Source organism: Phyllostomus hastatus, unplaced genomic scaffold (assembly GCF_019186645.2).
Source record: "Phyllostomus hastatus isolate PE091 unplaced genomic scaffold, TTU_PhHast_1.1 phas_contig_34, whole genome shotgun sequence".
Lineage (NCBI taxonomy): Eukaryota > Metazoa > Chordata > Mammalia > Chiroptera > Phyllostomidae > Phyllostomus > Phyllostomus hastatus.
Window position 1 is genome coordinate 61,574,059 of NW_025333857.1, and position 24,006 is coordinate 61,598,064.

The window sequence follows — 24,006 nt, forward strand, 5'->3', positions numbered from 1 at the left end:
AAGATGTGCCTATTGCAGCAAAATCAGGAGGCAAAGTAAATGTTCATCCATAGAAGAATGGGCAAAGGGTGGGATATTTCAATAATGAAATATTAGCATATAGCAGTTAAATGAATGAGCTAGAACTACATGTATCAGTCTGCATAAATCTCAAAAACTTACTATTACATGAAAACATTTAATTCACAAAGTGTTATATAAAGTATGATATCATTTATTGAAATTTTAAAAGCTACTCTGAACTGTACTATATAATTTCATGGGAGAACAAGTGTAAATTTATGTAAGTGAAGGGAACACACAAACTTCCAGGGAATAGTTATTCTCTGGGGAGGGTGTAGGGACATGGATGGAGGAATGAGACTTTAGGTCTATATGTATTATTTTATTTTTCAAAAGAAGCAGAGACAGATATAGCAAAATATTAATAGTTATTTAAATAGGCTGGTAAGGCATGGAAGAAATATTATTTTCTGTTCTTTTTATAATTAAAATAAATACAAATGAATATACATTTTGTAATGACCAGAACAAGAATCAGGCTCCCTCCCCTGACCCCAGAATACACAGATGAGCTTTAAAACAATTACTAAAGAAAGTACACACACACATACATGTGTGTATATATAATACATGTGTGTACAGTGCACACACATATAGAGATATATAGATGTACACATGTGTTAATACATATATGCACATATACACATAATTTCAAATTAAAACATGATTTTAATTTTTTTATTGGAAAAAATACCAGCCTTACATATTTCTTCAGTTTCTGAGAGATAGGACTTTTATATCATGGGACACTGACCTTTCCCTGAGATTTGACCGTGTATTGAATCTACAGATCACATGGGTCTCATGTTAGAATGGTGATCCTGGGGTGATTGCAGTGAGGGCAAGGCAGAGCAGAGGACAGCCCTGAGTACTGGGGATACTTCAGTGCAGGGCTGGGAAGATGTGGCCTGAGGAATTACAGATAGGCTGCAGAAGGGGACCCACAAAGCCTGGTGGGAAATAATGGAGACTGGAGTCAGGAGGCTGGGCTCAGACCCAGCGCTGCTACTAATCATGGGTAAGAACTCCCCACGTCCCTGCCTTTTATTGGGTTTCCATTCAAATGTTGGGTTAGCTGATCTCTCAGGATCTTTCCAGAGATGTCAGACTGACTATCCTCTTAACTAAGGGCTTTGTCCTTGTGTGGGAATGAATCACTGGTATGAATTTTCCCAAGGGCAGCAATGCATTTAGTCTATATTGACTTGTTACTTTTCATCAATTCATGCTCTTCTACAAGTTCTGCAAGTACACTCTGTGTGTGTGTGTGTGTGTGTGTGTGTGTGTGTGTGTGTTGGGGGGTAGAGAAGTGCAGTTGAGTTTTTACCAAATAGGCATATGTTTCAGGTAGCCTGACTTCCCAGTTACAAAAATCATTTATTTTACTGGCAAAGGTGGTGTCATTTGCTCACAATATGTCCGGAAGCTGGTTAACTCTCAGGGAGTAACTTTAGTTTCGAACTTCCTAGGTTGTCCACTCCCTGTATAATTATTAGGTCGTCTACTCCCTGTGTAACTATTAGGTGACTGACTAGAGATTACTCTCTTACTGTTTTGTCTTGCTTCAAGATTCCTTGTGTCTTCAGCTGTTGACTTGATAGAGCCTGAGATTGGGAACCACTCACAATGTCCAAGTCAGGTACCTCTGCTTGGAGGATGGTTGGTGAAAAGTGCAAATGGAGTAGTTCTTGAGTTGGAATGTGAAATGGTAAAAAAAATGTGCTTAATTTACACATGCCTGGGTTGTAGATACACTTTCAAGAATGCATGACTTGGTCTAAGGCAAGATTCATTTGCTCTGTAGAGTTAGGGTATAAGTCAAATGGCAGAGGCCTCCTTGTTCTCTAGCTTTGGATCCTCAAAACCTGCTTGTGTTTTTACCACATACCACTTGGCTTGCTCAGTTCAACACCTCTTCCAATGCCCCTTGCTCCCAAAGAGTCCACTCACAGAAAGCGTTTAAGAGAAATGTAGACTTTACTGAATAATTCTTTGATGGAGGAGGAGTCAACAGAGTATGCTGCTCAGCTACTCATTTAAAATTTTCTTAGTCATTTCTGTGCTCCCAGGTTCCTCTCATCCATACCACCACTGCTGCTTTTTTTCTTCTTTTAAATCTTTTTAAATCTTTCTCTGACAAACTTTTCTGAATTCTTAATCTTTTCTTTCCTCTCCCAATTACTGAGAAAAAAAGCAAATTTCACTTCACTCTTTTGCATAGAGTTAAAGGTCCCTCTTCTTTCTGAAGCATAACCTCAGGGGCTTACGCTTCTAGTCCAATGGCCTTTTCAAACAATAAGATGCTCCTTCAAAGATGATGGACAGCTGTCAAAGTTGATGTAGTGAGTGAAATCTGGCTTTGCTCAGGAGTCCTTTTCACTGTCTCCAGGGTCATCACTGTCTATTGACAACTTTGTGGGGTCTTACAAACCCTGCCCAGAAATGGTTTTCTGAGAGGTGTTTGAAGCAGGGGACAGAATGAACTCGTGAGGGAGATGGCAGCAGCTGTGCCCTGACCAAATTACCACATCCTTTGGACCACCACATCCTTTGATCACCACTCAATTTAAGAGTTGACTGAATGCATAGCACTTTCCTGAAAACCAGAAACCATCTGTTGTTGAATTATTGTCTACCTTCAGTGAAATGGACCCACAAAGCCTCTTCGATTTGGAATGGTCAGTTTGGCAGTTATGGTTTTTTTTACACATTTTAGGTCCTGCAGTTCACACCATTTGTCAAGGTGCCCTGAATGTTGTCTCCAACTTTTGACTCTGTGGAGGTGACATGCAGCCAGATGATACTAGTGCCATCGGTTTTGTACTGGTGTGAGGGCCTTCCCTTTAGTTGGGGGCTTCCAGAACACTGTCTGGAATCTTAGTTCATAGATTTGTGATGAGAGAGGATGGTCTTTGGAGATGGAAGAGACTTTAGAGCGATTCAGATCCAGCCCTTTCATTCTTCAGGCGTGGATCCTGAGTTCCAAGGATAGGAAAGGAATAGCTCCAGGTCATACTGTGAGTTAGTGGTTGGGGCATAAACCCATCCCTTCTGATTCCCTTGTGGGGCTCTGTCCACCACACCACATTGCTTCCCTGCTCTCTATCTGAAACTCTCTTTTTAACCCTGGAGCTGTATCTTCCCAAAAGACAGAAGGAGAAGCGTACTATTTAATACCCTTTGTGGTTTCAGTCTTGTTCTAGAGTTTCCTTTTTGCTCAAGTGTTTGGATGGATGAAGTGCTATATGACAGAGGCCAGGAGAGAGGATTCAGTCTGAACTACTGTATAAGAAGACAGACAACACATTCTCAAGAGGAAAGGTGTTTGTATCCACGTACTGGAATTTATCCACCTGGACTGATATGGTACTGTTGACCTGTAGGTGCTGCAGCAGGAACTGAGAGAGATTTTGGTATATCTTTTCAGTTTGCACTCCAGACTCACACACTGTCACCAGCGTCTGCTTTTTGACATCTTTGTTGATGAGAAGTTCCAACTTTAGGTCGACAGAATGTCCCGGGCATTTCACATAAAACTGCAGTTGGCAAATAATGAAGTACCAACCCGGGAACTGGATGATCAGGTTCCCATCCTGTTGTCTGACTCCATGGATGATGCCGTCTTTGTTCCAAGACAACTTGGTTTTGTTTATATGCTTTGACACTGGAAAGAGAAGAAAAAACAAAACAGTTATGGGGCAGTTGGCAGGTGCAGGCTAAAAAGTGTGAAGTCTTTTTCAGCATTCCCCATTCAAGACTTACGTCTTCTATAATATTGCCTGCTGTGACAACCATCTGAAATATCTTCTGTGTTACTCTTTCTAGGTGCTGCTTAATTTTCTTCCCTTTCTCTAATGCTCAAAGCTGAGAGTAAGAACACACAGGGTGCTGGACCTCTCTCTACCTCCTACAGAATTACTTTCCATTTAATTATTATATTATTCTGTTATTACAATATCTTTGCCTTTTCAGACCACAAGCTCCTGGATGTATTCCCCTCAAGTTCTGGACTATCATGTTCATTTATCCAATCAATCAATGAATACTTGATCAAGGGGGGATAATATTTGGTAGGCATTGCACAAAACATCAGAAATAGGACATTTATTTTTAGTAATCAATTAGTAACCAATTTAGACATCAAGATGTTCAGGAGAATCTCAGTCTGTTTGCTTTCAAAACAAGATGCATCCTTTAACCATTCATTATCTAAATTTTTAAATGTTTTCCTCTTTTTAAAAAGGCAGCCAAACATAAATGCAGATACCCTTTACATGCACATTAAGGAGATCTTCCAAGCTGGGGTTTATAGAAAAGCAGAATGTTAGCAGATCCTCCTGGGCTGTTCAGCCTGCGGCCCACAGGGTGCATGCAGCCCAGGATGGTGTGAATGTGGCCCAACACAAAATCGTAAATTTACTTAGAACATTATGAGATTTTTTTGTGATTACGTATTCCAATGTATTTAATGTGTGGCCTAAGACAACTCTTCTTCCAGTGTGGCCCGGAAACGCCAAAAGCTTGGACACCCTAGATTATTTACATGTCAATGTATAATCCAGATTATAATTGCTCTGGGCCTTAACGAGTGAAAACCAGCACTCAGGGTGCCTTTCAGAACTGGGAAGCAGGCGTGTTAGTTTTAATAGCCTCTATGCCTTCCCTTTAAACCTCCTTGCAATTCAATTGAAGAGTGCAAACTAATCTAACTGCAAAATTGAATTTCTAAAATGAGCAGAATGGCTATTCAGAGAATCTTAGCCATCCCCTCCGTATTTCATCTTTCCCAGTGTAAGTGGCTCTAATTATTTCTTTTTATAAGGGGGCTCTTACTTTGCAATAATATGTAAATAGGCACTGTGCTGACTTGTTCATTAAGCTGTCAATCTGGGGACAGGGCAGTTTTGTGGTCCCCTTTTGAATAACTAGACAGAGGCAGAGATTAAGAGCCTGCTTCCCTTGTAGGAGGAAAAGCACTATGCGGTTGGCCTTGCAACTTGCAACTTGGTGGGGGGCTGATTAGAGAGGGGTGGTGGGGGTGGGGTACAGATGCCTTTGGGAGCCAGGTAGTCAGTGAGAAGCAGTGAATGCAGTGCAGGTGGCGGAGGCTAGAGGAACCTTGTTGTTTTACAGTAACTCTCTTCTCTTTCTCCTAAGGCATTTTAATTCAAATTGTAAATTTAATTCAAATTGCGGGCTAAACCTAACACATCTGCAGGTCACATTTGGCCACAGGCCTCTACTTGTGACCTCTAGCTTAGAAGTTTCAGGATGAGGAAAAAGGTGGAACAATTGTTACTGAACAACAATAAATTAACAAAAATGTTTTCCAAATGCAAAAAAGGCTGCAGGAATTGGCCCTCAGATGGTTGGAGTTCCTAGATTTGGTTACTGACCTTGGAGGTAGGCCCATGACTTCTTGAATGGAGCCCTTTCCAGGATACATGAGATGTCCTCTGAGCAATTTCCTAAAAGTGAAATCACACATTAACTGTTTCTTTCTGCTCTGGGAGTGGGAGACACCAGATCTTTTCCCACGGCCCTTTGATGGAGACCATTACCATGCTGTTTCCATTTGGGGGCAAAGGGCATCTGCTTATTTATCTATTTTTTTAGTAGTTTACTGCCTTTACTTTTTAATTTTAATTTATTTTTTATTTAATCTGACATATTATATTTTGTAAATTTAAGGCATATAGCATGTTGTTATATATTATAATATTATTGCCATTGAAGTAATATTTATCACATTATATCTTTATAGTATAATATTCATTATATTATACCACACATTAGATCTCTATAGCTTAGTTTTTTCCTTTTTTAAAATTGTTAATTAACACTATTACAGATGCCCCCCATTTTCCCCCCGTTTGCCCACCTCCACCTAGCCCCTGGCCCCCCTCCCCTGGTTCTCACCACAGAAATCTGTTTATTTCTCGTTTTGCCATCAGCTGCCTTAGTATTTTAAAAATGGATTGCTTCTACTTGGGCTTTCACCAGACTGTGGAAGTTGGGGAATGAAAACATATATGACCCAGGTTCCTCTTTGTACCAGGTGCCATTCTTGTCCTATTACAGATTTCACCTCACCTAGTCTTTTCCCACCTCGCTCAGCCCGGCCGTGGTAGTTGCAGCAATGATATGTAATTGTTCATGGTAATTGTTGCTGTCCTTCCTTTGCGAGTGCACCGGATACTGAACTGTGTGCTTGCACATGTTTCAGCTAATTTAATTCTCAGAATAACTCTGCAAGGTTAATCCTGAGGCCTAGATACAGTCAGTGGTACAAGGTCAAGCAAGTGGTTGGAAATGCTGAGATTCATATCTAAGTCAGCATGCATCCAGAGGCCAGGTTTCCTCCTTCAGGCTGTTTTGCTAGACAGTGGAGGTAAAAAACATCCTTGTGCTCAACTGTAAGAGGATATAGGATCAAAGAAATCTAAGTGGGGAGCCTGCTATCAGGAGCTCTGTTGGCAGGGGAAAAAGACAATGTTTATGTCATTATGGCTTAAAATATAAAAGTATTTTATTAAATATATTCACTGGTGATGGTGGCTTAGCTTCTTATTATTGTAACTATTTTGTATGCAAAGAACCAAGTTACACATTTCCTGCACTGCCTCATGAATTCAACTTATTCTAGGCAAATTCCTTTTTTTTCTTTGAGCCTTGGTTTCCCTAGCTATAAAACCGGTAGATATGACCTGACATTGACATCTTTTGAATGATGTCATCACAAATGACTGTTCATTCTGACCATCAGACACTAGGCAGCCATAGGCCAATTCAGTTGAAGGCACTACACCCGTGAATTTGCTTATAATACTTGCTGGGCTCATAATCTTCTCACTGCCCTCTCCTCCCAGGCCTGAGAAAATCCCTCTTGGCTCTTCACGGTACTGGAATAGTTGAACATTAAGTGAAGAGTTCCCTCTGCTGTCTGAACAAGCTTGCTGCTAGGGGGCATCTTCACCAGAAGCATTGCCCTCACCCCTTAAAAAAGCTCTCTGATCCACATGTCTCTTTTGTGATGAGGACTGGAAGGCCAGCTGCCAGGCTTTTGAATCCATCTTTCACTCATACTCCAATGAGCGTTCTTGCCCTGCCTGTTTCAGCCCACAGCCCACACGTTTGGGGTGTGTAGAATTGAGATATGATAGTAAGAAGCTAGGAGAACTCCTGGGCAAGTGGAATGGGGAAACTGAGACAAGAAAATTATATAAGACCAAACAGTTTAAGCAACTTACAGTCAGCTGGTGAATCACAAAACCTTATCTCCCCTGACCAAGGGCACTTGAGAGTGAATGGTTTATACCTCTCCTCCCTAACCAGAGAATACAAAGCTTTGATGGGCATAAACCACAGATATCTGGGGGAAGAGAGCAATGCTAATGTGAACGGAGAGATAACACCAGAACAAAGGGAGAGAGCTTGGGAAGAAGCTGCCAGGCTCCCCTTTCAACTCCCTTTGGAATTTCCCCCTCACGAATCTCCACATTTCCCCTATATAAACTTGCTTCTGAAAACTCAAGGGAGAATGGATGTTACGGCTTTAACCCTCCACCTTCTTGGATGGCTGGCCTCTGATATTAATAAAAGCACAATTACAATCCAGTTCCCATCTCTGCTTTTTGGCTGAGTAGTGACAAGCCCTGGACTAGGTTGCCCTCTTGTCTCAGAATCAGAAACCAAACACTGAGGGCTGCTTACTCTCTAAGCACTGTGACAGCTGTTGAGATTTCTGTGGTCCTGCCTCCTCTTTGTGGGGTGTGGAACATGGAGTCAGGAGGAATCACAGAGATGCGTTTAGCTGTGTTCTGTTTGAAACCCCTTCCTGGGGCCTGTGTGCCTGTAGTATCAGGGCCAAGCTCCTCCACATGGCTTCATGTTCCCTTGTGTTCTCATCTGTCCCCTCTGCCCTGATGAAATAATAATAGTAATAGTAGTGCTAGTAATAATAGTAATAGCTCATACATTTTGAGTGATGGCTATTTTTTAGGTACTTTGCTAAGCATGTTACATGGATTATTTTACTTAATCATTACAACCACCCCACAAGAAATGTATTATAATGATTTCCATCTTGTGTCTAAGGAATCAAGGTTTTAAAGGGTTAAGTGACTTGTTCCCATCCATACAACTAGTCAGTGGTGTAGTGGAGATTCAAACCCAGGTTGCCTGACTTTAATTCCTGAGTGGATTGCTTATCACTACTGGAGTTTGGGGGCTTCTGCTGCCCCCAGACACACATGTTGATTTTCCATCCCACTGGGATTCCCCTTCATTGGGCAAGTAATGGTTCATTTAAAGCATAGCCTGGCAGTCATCCCCTCCAGGAAGCCTCTTCCGGCTGTCTCCTCGGTTTGCCTAGTTTCCTCCATTGGACCACAAAGGGATTAGTGTTTATATATCCCCATTGCCCAGTGCAGAAGATGCTCTGTGGATATTTGTTGAATTGGATAATCTAGTTCACCTCTCTCTCTTCCCTCTGAGGATATCAGGTAAGTTCTTCAGGCATGAGCGAGGTGAATGGGGTGCTTGGCATGCCTTTCCCCTCCAGGTTGAGATACACCTGGCCTCATTCTCCCATCGTCCTGCAGGGTAGGCTAGATTAAATGAGAGGATAAAACTTGTGCCCTGGAGTGAGGCCAGCATGTCACACCAAGGACGAACTCTGCTCATAGGCCAGAGGTCTGCTCACATCATGCCATATCAGGTGAGCCTCTGTAAACAGACGGCTGTAAAAGTACAAGCCTGGGCTTGCCTCTCACGTAGGCAGGTTCTTTTTTTCTCCCCCTTTGGTCTTTGCATGTTTGGTGAGTTGACCTCAGTTGTAATTCTGAGAAACCCAAGGACGAAAAAAAAATGTATTTGCAGTTGCATTTCCTGAAGTCAAATGGTGTGGTGTATTTAATTTTTCTTGAAGAATCTCTTAAATAGTTTCAAGTGAAAGGAAAAACATGGGCCACTACCTGTGAGAATGACATTGCTAAGGAAAGGGGGCTGGGCTCCAGGATCCAGGAGGGGTTGCAGATGGAATGAATGCAGTGGTTGAACTTGGAGAGGAGCTCAGAGGAGGCCTTGGCCGTCTGACAAGGCTGTCAGCAGGAAGGCAGACAACCTATTCTGCGGGCCCCTAACGCTAAGGCTGCAAATGCACGTTTAAGGAGTTGACCCACTTCGCTAATGGCTAATGGTGCTCTCATCCTCATTTCTCAGATGAGGCAATGGAAGGACCTTCACTGGGGGCACACAAATTAGACTGGAAGTCACAGTACTGGGACCTCAAATATTTGACCAGTCAAGTGCTGTTCAAAGAGGTGTTGGGCTGCTTGGAGGGTCATATGTCTCTTGTTAAGAGCTGGATGAACATTTTATGTGGCTCATGTCTCCTTAGCACCCTGGGAGTCCATGGGATGACTTTCTTTTCTGGTTCTGAAAATGGGAAGGAGTGACTTATCAATGGGTAGTGCTACATGCAGCTGTAATCCTGCAATGTCCCTGAAATTTTGTGTGCTGGGAGCATAGAATGCAAAACATTCCCTTTTCATTCATTTCCCAGGTGAATGTAAAGCCTGAGGTTGGGGTTAGTTTGAAGAGCTGAAGACTTCCATGGGGAAAATGAGAATTTTCTGTAAGTTGTGGCTGAGTTACATGGTCTGGGAGTTAGAAATTAGGAATTTCCCGTTTTGGGGCTCTCCTGTCCCTAGCCAGATGAAGAGCAGTATGGATTTGATGATCTAGGAAGGCCCTTCTCACTTATTCTAAAAGGCTTTTAGCCTCAGCTGTACACTGCCAGGCCTGCTGTGGGGTGGAGGAAGTCAGTCCTAGCTCCAGCTGTCTGTCTGTGTGCACATGCTACTCTTCCCCAGCTAGGAGTCTGTCTTCTCATAGTCAGACTCCAGACACCTGCCATGGTAGAACAGAACATTTCAGCTCTGGGGATAATCAAAGTTATGTAGGGCCCAGTTCCTTAAGGATGTGCTTGCTTCATAGAAATGGAAGTTCCCGAGAAGTCACTTGGTCCAGGCTTGGTAACCAGCTGATAATACATGTGCTCCCCAATGTTACCCCACTGCATACTTGTCCTAGGTCACCCCATGAGTTAGGGACAGAGGCAGGACCAGAGTCCAGGGCTCCTTACTCCTTCTTTGGGGCATTCCATCTTTCAGACAACTCAAGTACCCTGTGAATTCTTTGGAGGGCCAAGGGTTTCTGATGGGAAAGATTTGTAAACTGTTTTCCCAAGCTTTGGACTCCTCTGGAAGGATCATGAACTTTCTTAGGCTTTTCTGGGGGGAGGGACCTGAAGAGAAATATGTGCCAATGCAACCCTCCTGGCCAGTTGTGCAGAGGGAGATGTTGCTTACAGTGGTTGAAAGGATCATGCCCTAGAAGTGAGAATACTGTTAACCTGAAGATTGGACCCCACCTTGAGATCTCATAAGGTTAGGCCTAAAAGGGCCATTAGATGCTAAGTTAGCCACAGTCCTAGTTCTGTGAGTGGGGACACTGACCCCAGAGGGGCTGGGGCTGGTATGTCCCCAAGCCTCATGGTAAGTAGCAGAGCTGGGTTCAGAGCACCTCCAGTCCAAAGCACTGTTCCTGTTTTCTGGTCTTTTCATGGAGCAGAGAGGGCTAAATGGGTTTGCAGCTACCAAACACAGCTCAGCACTGGACTGAAAACAAGACAGCTGGAGGTGCTAGGAAAACAAGCCTCTGGGCTCCCTCTTGTGGAGAATGCCAGAAGGTGATTTCAGGCCCATGTGCTGAAAACCCTGCTGAGTCATCTGTCAGGCCACATTAAGATGCAGTGATGCCCAAGGTGGCAAAACAAACCACACCAACCATTGTAGCCAGATGGTATGTGGTCTGAGTACCAGGCACCTTCCAGGTTGGTATCAGGACTAGACAGACACAGTGCATCTCCAAACAAACACCTGGGTTTTGGTCACGGCTTTTAGCTTCAGACCTGTCACTTCCTCTTACTGACCCTCAGTTACTGCATCTATAAAGTGGGATAATGGTCAACCCAAATGTATGGATCCTGTGATGATACAATGAGATGACGGATGTAAAGTAGCCAGTGCAGAGTGTGACATACAGGAGACAGCCAGCAAATGGTAGGTAGTCCCTTCCTCCCCTACTCCTCTTTCCCTAGTTGTTACAGTGGCCCAGCCAAACACTACTGCTAAACAGAAATCTGGCTGATGAAATGCTCTCTAAAACAAAGCTCATGGCATTATATGATGGATTAGTCTCTCAATTATGTATGAAAGTGTTTGAGGCCATCTGACACTTCCAGAAAGGTGTACAGAATCCTCCTTCCATCTTTTGAAATATTTTAGTCTTCCCAGGAAAGAGAGTAATTTTTCTAATGACTCTGCATCTACCTGGGTCTGGCTATATTCCATTGGGCCGGTTGAATATCCAGGAGAGTCCCAACAGTGACATCTAGGGGAGTGTCTCTCTGTTATCAGTAGAGTTTGGAATCAAAGTGAATCCCGAACCTAAGTTAAGGGTCATTTCAACTGGCTTTAACTTAACCATCTTCTTGATGCCACCTAGTCACCTAGTGATAGAGAAACTCCAGGATAAGTGGCCTTGGATTTAAAAAGAGCAGTTTTGGGGGATACCCACCCTGGTCTGCTCAGTGTTAAGCACCTATAGAGAAAGTGATCAGTAGTACAAACTGAGATCAAGCTGGAGCTCATTTGTAGCCCTTGAAGGATTTTAGGGTCTTTTCAATCCTAACTTGTTGCAGTTTGTGAGCTAAAACTGTCTTACCCTGTGGGTATTTCTTTGGAATTCAGTTACAGTAAATGCAGGTTGAATTGATAATATTGGGAGCATTTAAGAAGCACCTTGAATGTTTATAATCCAAAAGACAAAGTAAGTCTAGAATCTTACAGTGAAATCTGCTAACATTTTAAACAACTTTTTGAAAACACTTCTTAGCTTATTCTAGATGCAAAAGTATGACAGCACACTTAGAATGTTAGTCTTGAGATCAGACCAGCGTGGGTTCAGATTTTTTCCCCTGCCGCTGACTAGACACTCAGCCTCTTTGAATTCTCCTAAAAGTGAGGATAATAGTAATCTTCCTTGAAGAGTTGCTGGAAGGATTAAATGAGATAATGCATAACAATGAGCTTTTATCCACTACCCAAAATATACAAAATAATGTCTGGTTCCCATTCCATGGTTCAGGGCTTGCACTGCTAGGCTTGTAGAAATTTCAGCCAACACATGCGGTTTCCTGAGGGCTTGGATGAAATAAATAATGAAGCCAGTTTGAGAAATAGGCCTGCTTTCCCTCCCCCACTTGTCTGTCTTTCCTTTTTCCTTCCTCAAAGTATTTGAAAGATGAGGATTTCCTCTGGATTTAGAGACTTGTGATTTGTATGTACTAAATTCAAGTAATACATTTTAATGTTTCTCAGTGATCAAAACATTTTTTTTCCTTTTCCTCTCCTCTCCTCTTATCTTCCATCTCCTCCTCATTCTCCTCTTCTCCCTAGTACCCCTCTCTCCTCTCGAGGGCAGAGGGTGAGTGTTAGGTGTAGATCCTTTAACACTCTGGATGGCCTCCCTAGGACCTATTTTACTTTATTCTGTGTGGCCAATTTTCTACTTACTTTATTGTGGAGAGATTTCTTTTTCTTGTTAGCTCTGCCTTAAGAAAGAGCGAGTTTAAGAGAGGGTTTGGAGTGAGTGTATTTAAAGTAAATAGAGAAGCAAATAAGCTCTCTGAGACCTGTGACTGGCTATCTGAAAAGCGATTTGCCTCCCAAATGGAGGTAGCTCCTCTCGCTATGAATAAAAGCAACAACATCTGCTTGGTTGGGCTATCTAGATCCAGATGAATCCAGCTGATAGAAGTAAGATTTGCTGCTTTCAGTCTTTGTAGGGAAGGGGGCTTTGGTCCCCTACCTGCCTCTTCTGCTGCCAGAGCAGGGTCCTGGTGGGACTGTGACTGTGTGGATCACAGCCATATCACATCAGGGACATTGGGGTTTGGTGAGTAGTTAGCCTGAGTGGTTTAGCTTCACTGCCTGCAATGGGTGGCTTTTCCTGTTTCTTTGGGAGTGGATTCACTGGGTTCCATTAGAGAGCCAACCTCACCTGATCTCTCTAATGCCCACATTTTCTTTTTAGCAAAAGGAGTGTGGAGGAGGGTGCCTGCCAAGCCAGGCAGAATTTGTAAGTTGTTATAATGGTAAAAAGGTCAAAGAATATTAAGATATTTGCTTGATTCCTGGAATGTTATACCCCAAGCAAAGTCTGGGCCGGGGTCAGGCCATCTGGCTTGCCCCCATCACTCCTGATCTTTTAGAAAACAGGAAATTCCAGTCCCGCTAAGGGAAAATGAGTTTCTCCAAGTCCCAGGACTGGAGTGTAGGTATTCCAAAGTTCAACCCAGTTCTCTGCCTTTTGTGCCTTGCCCCTAGCTGGAGACTGCATTCAGGTGAGTGTGGGGAATGCAAGGACGAGGTTGTCAGGACCCTATATGGTCTATGCACTTTCCTAAGGGCCTCTAGGAACCTCTGGATATGGCGGGCACACGACATTCACAGAAAAGGCAAACCCTTTCTAACTGGCAGGAGGGAAGGAATCATCCCAGATTTCATGACTCCTCAGCTACAGAGCTAGGGCTTAAATTGGCCCTCTAGACCCCCTATCCTGGGCCCTTTATGCTCCCCACCACTTCACCTTTCATGCAAAGGTATGTGTGCGGCCACCCTAATGGCGCTGTCTGCCTCAGAGCTCAGTAACAATGAGTATGCTTCAGTGACAGGAAAACAGACAGATGCCTGCAGGTTCTGAGGGAATGAGGAAGGTATTGGGAGGATCCCAGCCACAGAGAATTGACAGGGTCCCTAGAAGGAAGCATGGTGGGATTTTACTAAGCACCTGTATAAACAAAAGGGCTCCAAGGTAGGTCAGCCTGGATTTTGAAGTCTTGCTCCAATCCTTGCTAGCTGTGCAATTTTAGGTAAGTCAGTAAACCTCTCTGTGCACCAGTTTCTGTTCCTATAAGATAGAGATAATAATTATCCTTGGGGCTCATTGCGAGGGGTGTGTGAGTGAATCACGAAGCCCTTAGCCCCTCAGCTGATGTGCTTGGCACATCAGTGTTTATTATTTTCACTTTGCTAGATCCTCAGATCCTCATTCATATGAAGTGAGGGAATAACAGAAAAAACTGATTTAAAATTTGTCTGCAGAGTTCCTTGAAGGCAAGGAAAAACTGCCATTTGGTTGTTGGGATGTTGGAAAGTTTTGGGTGTGAGACCAAGGTGACAAAAATCTTTCTGCAAAGTAGAGTCAGTAGAATTTGAATTTCCACAGTGTTTAAGAGAGGAAGTCGTGTGTGTGGGTGTGAAGTGTGGAAATGGGGAGAAGAAGAAAGTAAAAAGAAGTAGGAAGGAGAGTGGGTCAGCATGCACGGTGGAGGGCTGAACGCTGGGCAGAAAGCCGTCCCTCAGGCAATGCCCAGTGGCTGGTGTGGAAGAAGCCTTAGGAGAACAGAAGGGTGCAATTCACAGTTTGCATCGTCCTCTGCGAAGGAGTGCACTGCCCACCAGCTTCTCTCATACCCTAAATCCTGCTGCAAATGTTGCTATACACAAGTGTTGCTATAGGAACACTGGGGAAATTAAGGCAGAGGTGTCTTTATTCTGTGGTTTGGACAAATGAGCCGCATGAGCACATGCAAGAAACCCAATGTGGTGGAAACAGAAAATTGGAACAAGAAGTGAGGAGGAGCAGCACATGCCTCACTCTCCCTGCAGCTCTCCTGAATTTCTCATTGTATATGGGCGGGATGGAGCCCTTTTATTTAGTGGCAGTGGAGGGTTGTACTTGTTGCATTCACTCTCATAGCGGTTCTGTGCAAGAGTTATTATTAACTCTGTTTTCTAGAGGAGAAGAGGAGGGTGCACTGGAAGGTTCTCCTGGGTGACGGTCCCAGTGAACCCCAGAGTGATCCACTGAGTCCTAAGCACAATGGAGTGAGTGCGAATGGCTGCTGATGACCGGCATCCTGGCCAGGAAGAGGAATCTTGTCTTGGGACTGAGAAATCCTTCCTCTACAAAAAGGGCTTTGTTTCCCATGGTTTCCCTGCAGTTGATAGTCAGGCTGTGCTGAGTTACTTTAGTGTTCATACATGGCCCTGCTTCTCAGGTTCTGAACTGCTGCCAGCTTCCTGCTGATGGGGGGCAATGTCCATCAGCCAGTGGCACAGGGCTCCCTGAAAGTGTCTGGCTTCTGCTCTTGTCTGCTCCAGTGACAAAGCACATACTGCCTCTGGAGCTTCCTCCTAGGAGTTTCAGGGAGATGGTTTCCATCTGCCTGAAATATCTTGCAATGGTTTTTCTAAAGGGAAAATTTGCTGCTTGTACCTGTGTAGACAGGCTTGCTGGAGACAGAAGCTATGGCTGAAGATTTCCTCGAGGTTATTGTTAGATTTTTTCTTACATATTTACATATTAAATAACAGAATTATGGTAAAGTGTCAAAGCTGGAAGGGCTTTCCAGTTCATTGAGTACATTGCCATTGCATTCAGATGAGGCCCAGAGAAACCGCCTGCTGGAGTGAAGGTCTGTTCTGGAGACTGGATCTTACATGCTTTCCACCTCACCATTCTACCATGTATGCAGTGGGCCAAGTGAAGGGAAGAGCAGGCTTTCATTAAAAGCAGGAGAAGACCAGGAACCACACACAACAAGTCATGGACATTTACGGCTGAAGCACATCTTGCAGGAGGGAAATAGAGAGGAGCCTTGGATTCCGGTCCCTGCTCTTCAGGCAACTCCTTGGATGACCTTAGGCAAGTCTCATTGATTGCATGGGTGTCAGCTACTCATCTGCAAAATGGGATCACTAGTTCCCATGTTGTTCACTCATGGGAGGGAGGCTAAGATCTCTGCAAGGGAGGTTCTGGAAGGTCTTTACCAAAAGTTTCAGAGCCCTAGTGCAGATTATTATTAGCATTGTTTCATCTGGTTGCAGTAACATTACATTGTGAACCGAAGTTGGTTTTGGATTAGTTTGTGTTCTGATAATTCACAGTGGTAGCCAAGATAAGAAGAGATCTAACAAATGGTCTAGTCCATGGTGCCCATGGTTTTGGATTTCATGGATTGGTGAAATTTACCCCAAAATGAAAATTCAGTGACCCATACAGAGTGGCCAGCTTTTGATTTTTTCCTGTTGGAACCATTAAAACAAAATAAAATAACTTGGACAAAAAGCAAACCAACTTAACTTCCATCCATATCAGCTTCATGTTGTAAAAGAAAGGACATTTTAAGACTAGGAAAAGATACTCTCAGAGCAAAGGAGCACCCCTAACATTAAAAATTGTTGGCTGTGGGAACAGGGGTGACCTTGTCTTTCTTTTTCTGATTCCACTCTGGACTGTTGAAAACTATAATAGGGGCAAAACCACTGGTTAGGGCCCCTGTGCTTGGCAACCTATGCTGGAAGTTCTCTCCAGGTGCTGAACTGAGATCCTAAGGGGCTAAGGTCTCACTACCTAATTAAAACTGTCCTTGTCCCTGAGGTCATATTCCTGTTAAAGAAAAACCTCTCAAAAAATGAAAAGTTCTGGTCTTGCTAGAAAAATCTGGGTAGCTGTGGTGGTGGAATGGTGAGAGTAGGGAAGGGAAAATGACTTTTGCTCTGCGCGCTTGGCTTTCTGAAAGACTCTATGAGAACATGCCTTACACGTTGTGTCAAAGCCAGCCTACCACCTCCTTCTGTAAATAAAGCTTTATGGACCCGCAGCCCTGACCGCTCATTTGCAAAGTCCATGGCTGCTTTGCATTGCAACAGAAGAGCTGACTAGTTGCAAGAAAGACCTTATGACCTGCAGAGTTTAAAATATTTACTATCTGGCCATTTATGGAAAATTTTTTTGCTTACCTTTTCATTATACCATGATTCTTTTTACTTTAATGTGATTGTCTAAAGAGGTATTATGAGAATTGAAGTCACATGCTAAGTAATTAGAGCCACAGTTAAGATACTGTTGACAAAGCTATAATTATTCATCTTTCCCAAAAGATCCAGAGTGCTTGTCTGTTTTGGGGCCTTTTGCCCCTATTTTTTAAGCCTCTGGGTGACAGATAGCAGGAGAGACATGCTTAAGGGAACTCCAAGTGTGATGATGTTGGTGTGGGAGGCTGTGTGTAGACACTTGTGTCCTCTTCTGGTCCCAAGGATGCTCTGGTGTTTCTACCTGGGTGCCTGTGATGACCCACCCTTTCTCTTTTACATTTTTTCTCTAAGCTCTCTGGTTATCCAGCTGTGTTTGTTACTGAGGTTCTAAAGATTGTAGAGCTGAGATGAGTTAATGCTCTTAAGTGAAAAGAATACTGGATAAGAGATAAGAACATTTGGGTTCTAGGTTTAGCTCTGTATTACCTTGGACACAACACTTCACTGGGTCTTACTTTTCCTCCGTGCAATGAAAACATTAATCAGATGATCTCAAAGTTTTTCACCTTCAGTGCTAACCTAACTCTGCATATCAGCCCTCTGGGGCTAGTAGAGACAATGCATTATTTAGTGACCTCAATGATAAAATATGTAGGAGGTGTGGAGAAGGTCTGTTTTCACAAGTCCTCAACTGCAATATACATTTTGGTGACTACCAATTATTTAATGATTCCTATGTATTGGTGGCCATGCTAAACAATTTGTGGATGAGATCTAATTGGCTCCTTGAGTACCTTTATAAGGTAGTATTGTTATTCCTGTTTCATAGATAAGGAACTGAGGCTCCCAGGTAGGGCATAGAGCCAAGATTCATACCCACACTTGCGTGACTCCAGATTGCAAGCTTTTAACACAATGCTGCTTTGTGTTCCTGCCTATGTCCATGTGACAGCCTATGCCAGAGGTAGAATTTCATTAGTGGGAGAGTTGAGGGATGGTGGAAGACTTGTGGGGATGAGAGTGCAGATCAGAGCCTGCTATGATGAATCAACTTTATCAGCTCTGCCCAAGCAGCCTCTGCCTCCGCTTCCACCCACTTTTCTGTTGGGCACTGCCATGATGTTTCTGGTTGTTGATCACCTGTGGTGTGATGTGGATGACTCACTACACATTTATTCTTAATCTCAAGGTCTTACCTCCTTTAAGGGGGAATTTTCCTGGTGAGTTGGGAATGTAGTCCTAGAACAGAAGAAATAAACAGTATGAGGATGATATTCAATTGAAATAATATACTCCCCCCACCCCCACATTTTGATTGTCCTCAATGTACTGTGCTATTTAGAATTCACATTCCATTTGACTCTTACATTTTAAAAAATAAATTCACTGACTTAGTTATAATATACTTGCTCATGCATTTACTTCACAACGTGCCTATCAGAAAAGCAATTCAATTACTGTCTTATTTCACAGGCGAGGAATGGGGGGCAGGGTAAGATAGGTAAAATGAAAAGTTTATGGCAGTTCAGGGACCAGTATCTGCAACTAACTCCCAGTCCAGTGCTTTTATTTTTTTTCACCTCCACATGTGTTATTTTTTCCCTCTTTGGTCCACCTAAGAACAATCAAATATAGTATATAAATATATGTGGGTTTTTTTCCATCATTGATTCATCAAATAGTAAAAGTAGGTTGTAAACATACCTGGGAAGGTACATTTATATCTGTCCTGTGGTTGGAAATTCTGAATTAATTGAATGTTTATATGCCAAGCATCATGAGGGTAACAGAAATAATTAAATGGAGTCCCTGCCCTCTGGATTTATTACAAGTTAAAAGTTGAATATAATATCCAAATATTTATAAACATATAAATAAATGCAGAAATATTATATATGTATATAGTCACTGTATATTTTATATTTACTGTACAGTAAACATAAATGCATACATCAATATTTACACAGATAACTATGAGATGGATAGAAACAGATTGTGTTCTGTGGGGGGTACCACCTGGGTTGGGGTGTTGCAGAGGATGAAAGAGAAGTTTTGTTGAGGTGCACTGAGCAAGCAGGCAACAGAAGCAGATGGGCACAGTTCTTTACCCCTAATAAATTTTTTAGAGACTAACTTCCCCACAACTACTCCCCCTTCCCCTTCTCTCCACCTCAGCCATGGAGACACCCTCAGGTGTCCTGCCAAGAAGGAATAAAGTGTCTTAGCCATCTCTTACCTGGCCAGGCTGAGATCTCCTGTGGGTCATTGGATTGAAATATTAATAAAGACCTAGAGAGGTTGGAGCTCTTAGATGAGAACAATTTCCCTACCTCTATCAAAGCAAGAAGTTAGCAGCTGCCTGTATCTTATTTTCTTAGTGTTCAGTGTAAATACCTAGGACCACATCTGGAGTTCTCCTTTTATTCTACCACCTTCCTAGGGGCTCTGCCTTTTGCCTTCCACTGAGGACTCTTTTCCTGGTGACTAGGTCTCTTCTCTAAGCCAAAATGGGTGGTATGAGTCTGGGAAGTATTCTGGAGGCAACACCCTAGCTCAGCACTGATCTGGAGATTGCAGAAGTCAGTATAAACTCTTGGGCTTCAGCTTTTCAGGGAAAAGAAAGTGAACTTGGTTTCACAGGTTCTTCCCTCTTTGCTCTCATATTCTATGATTTGATTGCTTTAGTTGAAAGCTCTTAACCTAACTAACAATACTGTGCACTTGTGGTCTCTCAGTTGTGCTTGCAGGTCATAGGAAAACCTGACATCACAAAATTTCCCTCCACGTTGTCTCTGTGAAACAATAAACAGCATCTCAAAATTTAACCAGCACCTAATTTACTGCAGAGCATGAGCATTGATCAGCATGATGTTTGAATGGACAAAGAAAATCATCTATGTTGGGTGTGATACTGAGATCATTGACTTTATTGGCTGCCCAGGAGAATATGGAGGTACAGTGGGAGAATGGCAGAACAGCAAATGTGTGGGAGTTGTCCAGGGGCTGCTAGCAGTTGGGAAATACCAGAGAATCATTCATTCAGCACATATGGAATGAGCACCTGGTATGTGCCAGGCATCAAGTTAGTCATTGGAAAACATCCTGTGGATTTTATGGCTCAGTCATTGAAACAGTTATTTAAAATATACAAATAAATATATAATTAGAATTTCAAGTTGCTACAAGAGCTGTGAAGGCAAAAAGTCCAAATATCTCAAGGTTGTACAGTTGTTCCCTCTTATCCAAGGGGAATGCCTTCCAAGACCCCCAGTGGATATCTGAAACCGTGGATAAAACTGAACTCTATATACTATGTTTTTCCTACACATACTGACCTTTCCCCTTAAACAATATGCAGATTTCCAGCATCACAATAGTGATGGCTTTGGAGCCGTTAAGTAAAATAAAAGTGATTCCAACACAAGCGCTGCAATAAGATACCATGACAGTAGACCTGAGCACCTCTGTGGCCACTGAATGACTAACAGGTGGGGAGCTTATACAGCATGGAGATGCTGGACAAAGGTATGATTCATACCCTGGGCAGGTCAGAGGGGGACGGAGGGGGACGTGATGAGATTTTATTGCGCCACTCAGAGTTGTCTATTTCTGGAACTTTCCACTTAATATTTGTGGATCACAGTTGAGCACAGATAACAGAAACCACAGATAAGGTGTGGAAGGAGACTGCTACACTCCTCAGGCACTTGGAGTTAAAATGCAAATTCTGACTCTGCAGGTTTGGGTAGAGTCCAGGAGTCTGTATTTCTGACAAGCTCCCAGGTAATGATGATGTCACTGTCCCACAGAACACACATTGGGTAGCAAACTTGTAAAAGATAATACCTGGGAGGAGGACCTCATTTATTTGGGGGTCAGGGGAAGCCTCTGTCTACCATTTTGGAGCTTCCTGGTTTCCTAACTTCAGATAGGAGATGTCAAAAACAAGGTACCTTTGTACAGGAAAGAGTCCTGTGACTCTTAAACCTTCACCCGGGGCTGAGGGCAGCCAAGACAGGAGTGTGACAACTCCTGTTGTAAAGAGCTCTTGGGACAAAGCCTCCTAGGTCTCTTGGAGGCCCATGGTAGACGAGATCTGAGAGTCAGAGCCAGAGGAGAACCTAGACATCTTTTAGTCCATCAAGCTAATTTTACAGAAGAGGAAATTGAGACACTCATGAGTCAGTGGCAGATGTGAACTGAAGTTCTCTGGTGCTCTTTCCACTTCCCCAGGAGTAGTGGCTATCTTTAGAAGCCAAGGGCAGGAAAGCTCAGTGTTCCCTCCTCTCCCCTCCCATTTGGAGATAGGAAAGAGAGTATAAAGGAATGATGACTTCCAAAATTGGCTGAGGACTGTATGTGCCCTAGGCACTATGCTAAGTGCTGTCTATCAGTTCTTCCATGGCAGGTGCCCCGCATCCCCCCGCCCCACTCCTAGAATTCTCTCCCACGTCTCGCCAGGGGATCTGGGTCCTGGCTGGGGAAACAAACCATCTTGCTCAGTGACTTGACTTTGAGGTGAAAAGTACACAGGCTAGAGACAGACACAGACAATAGACCCTCCTAAGTTGTCATTCTCAGCTCCACTGAGTAGCTCAGGAAACTTCATCTCCATGGTTACCAACCAGCTACACTTCCTTCAGTGAACTTCTTTTGGTTCAGATTCTGGGTGGCTGATGGATGTCGCCAACAACATTTGTGTGCATGGAGGGAGGAACTGTCACATTTAACCTGCTCATCCAGATGAAATGACCCAGTCCCAATCATCTTCCCTGCCTAGGACTCCATTTTCTCACTTCCTTTAGTCATTGTGATTACAGAACTAATAATCATACTGTCTACTGTGTTGTTGCAGACATAATAAGATGTTAGATATAAATTGTTAGAGAATGCTTGAAAATAATACCTATTTTGGCTACTTTCTTCAGCCTAATGATGTGCTTAATTTGCCTCAACACCTTGAAAGGGTATTTCCTTTCACAGAGCAATGCTGTGCAGAGGTAAACAGCTCCCAAATGTGCTTTTGATAGAATATGCCCTTTTGAATTGAAAATGGCCAAAGGCAGCTAATATTTGGAATATTCCAGGGGGATTCCATATCCCCTTTCTTGCTGGCCTTGTGCTGTCTTATAAGGTGGGCCACAGAGATCTTTGCCAGGAATGCCTATCTTCTCTCTCTTTTTAAAAAGATTTTATTTATTTATTTTTAGAGAGAGAGGAAAGGAGAGAGAAAGAGAGGGAAAGAAACCATAATGTTTGAGAGAAATGTTGAAGGTTGCCTCTTGCTTGGTCCGAACTGGGGACCTGGCCAGCAACCCAGGCATGTGCCCTGACCTGGGATTGAACCAGTGACATTTCAGTTTGTGAGACAACATCCGACCCACTGAGCCACACCAGTCAGGATGCCTCTCTTATTTTCAAGTTAACGTTGTTAAACTCTTAATCATCTGGGGCTAAATACTTTATGTATATTATTTTATTTGGTCTTTACCCCAAGCATTAGTGACTAATCAAGACTTAGAGAAATGACAATGATTACAGAAGGTCCCACAGATAACAAATAGTGGGAAAGGATTCAAACTCAGGTATGTTGACTTAGATGGTAAGCCATGTTGCCTTTCTAAGGAAGGGCAAGATTAACCTGAGGCAGGAAATTTTGTGGCTCTCTGAGAAAGTGGATGGAGGTCATAGAAAATTCCCAGAAAGATGAAGTTCACTGAAGGAAGCATAGCCTTTGTCTTGGTATGATTAGTGAAAGTGGGAGTTGAAATAGAGTGGCTTACAGCAGTGATTCTTCCTGTGGGGGTCTTGTTCAAATGCTGATTCTGATTTAGTAGGTCTGAGATGGGCCCTTAGGTTTTGCATTTCTAAGGAGGTTCTGGATGGTGCCCGTGCTTGCTGAATAGCAAAGGCTTAAAGACATTACCGAACAGGCAATCAGAGCACCTAAGGAATGGGGGTATGGCTACAGGAGGCTGAGTGTGCAGCTGGGCTCAAATAGGGGCTTTGGAAAACTTCTTCCTAGACTACTGATGGGAGTGGCATCCTGTCCTCTCACCTTCCACTATCAATGCTCCTTGTTACCTAGGCCTATTTCCTGCTGCTACCCTCTGCAGTCTGGACCGACCACTGTTCTGGCTCTGCCTTTACTCTCCTCATGCCTAGGCTTACCTTCCTATGGAATGTGCATTTGCCTCACCTGGAATGTCCTATCCCAACTCTACCTGCCACCATCCTTCCAACAGAGAACTCTTCTCCCTTGGAGAATGCCAGCTAATAAATGTAGAAGGAATGATAGAGTTAGGCAATCATTATTCGTCTACTCTCAGTGTCTTAGCTGATTCAGACCAGGGTCATCAAGGGTGCCAAAACCACTGAGTGAAGGATATTTACATGTCATCAGAGTATTATTGCATCAAAGTATTATTGCCCCATAGATTGCTAATTAGTAAGAAAAATAGTGTTTTACAAAAGAGAAAGTCAGTGGTTACCACCTTAATCAACTGACTAAACATCTTTGCCTGTGATGGGACAGCCTGACAAACATCTCCAACCATGCTACAATAAAAAGTCTATAACATTACCTATGGACTGTAATTGCCAAAAATGTTTCACCTGCATGTAATCACGAGTAAACACTAAGACAAATCTAAAAAGTGAACTATTCTACAACAGAACTAGCCTGGATGCTTCAAAAAAGTCAATGTCATAAAAACAGCAAAGGGCAGAGAAGATTCTTAGATCATCGCTTCTCACTCTTCAACGTGCATATAGATCACCTGGGGACCTTGTTAAACTGCAGCTATTGATTCAGTAAGTCTAGAATGGGGCCTGCGATTCTGCATTTCTAACAAGCTTCCAGGACTGCCCTTTAAGTAGCAAAGATCTAGATTAACAGACATAGCCAAGTGTGGTTTGTGACCTGAGCATGGATTCTGGATCCCCAACCAAACAAAGCACAACCCCTGTAGAAAATATCTTTGGACAAGTGGGA

The 24,006-nt window shown here is 43.1% G+C and overlaps 1 protein-coding gene across 1 annotated transcript in view; it reads right to left on the reverse strand.

Moving 5' to 3' along the window:
- Positions 1-270: 270 nt before the first annotated feature.
- The window catches only part of TNFSF8 (TNF superfamily member 8), a 29,519-nt gene continuing 5,783 nt past the window's right edge, over positions 271-24,006 (reverse strand). Inside the window, exons 2-4 of the mRNA XM_045839982.1 lie at positions 18,209-18,251; positions 5,460-5,531; positions 271-3,727 (exon numbers count right to left, since the gene is read on the reverse strand). Of these exons, the coding sequence (XP_045695938.1) occupies positions 3,333-3,727; positions 5,460-5,531; positions 18,209-18,251 (510 nt within the window). The 3' untranslated portion in view covers positions 271-3,332. The remainder of the gene's footprint in view (positions 3,728-5,459; positions 5,532-18,208; positions 18,252-24,006) is intronic.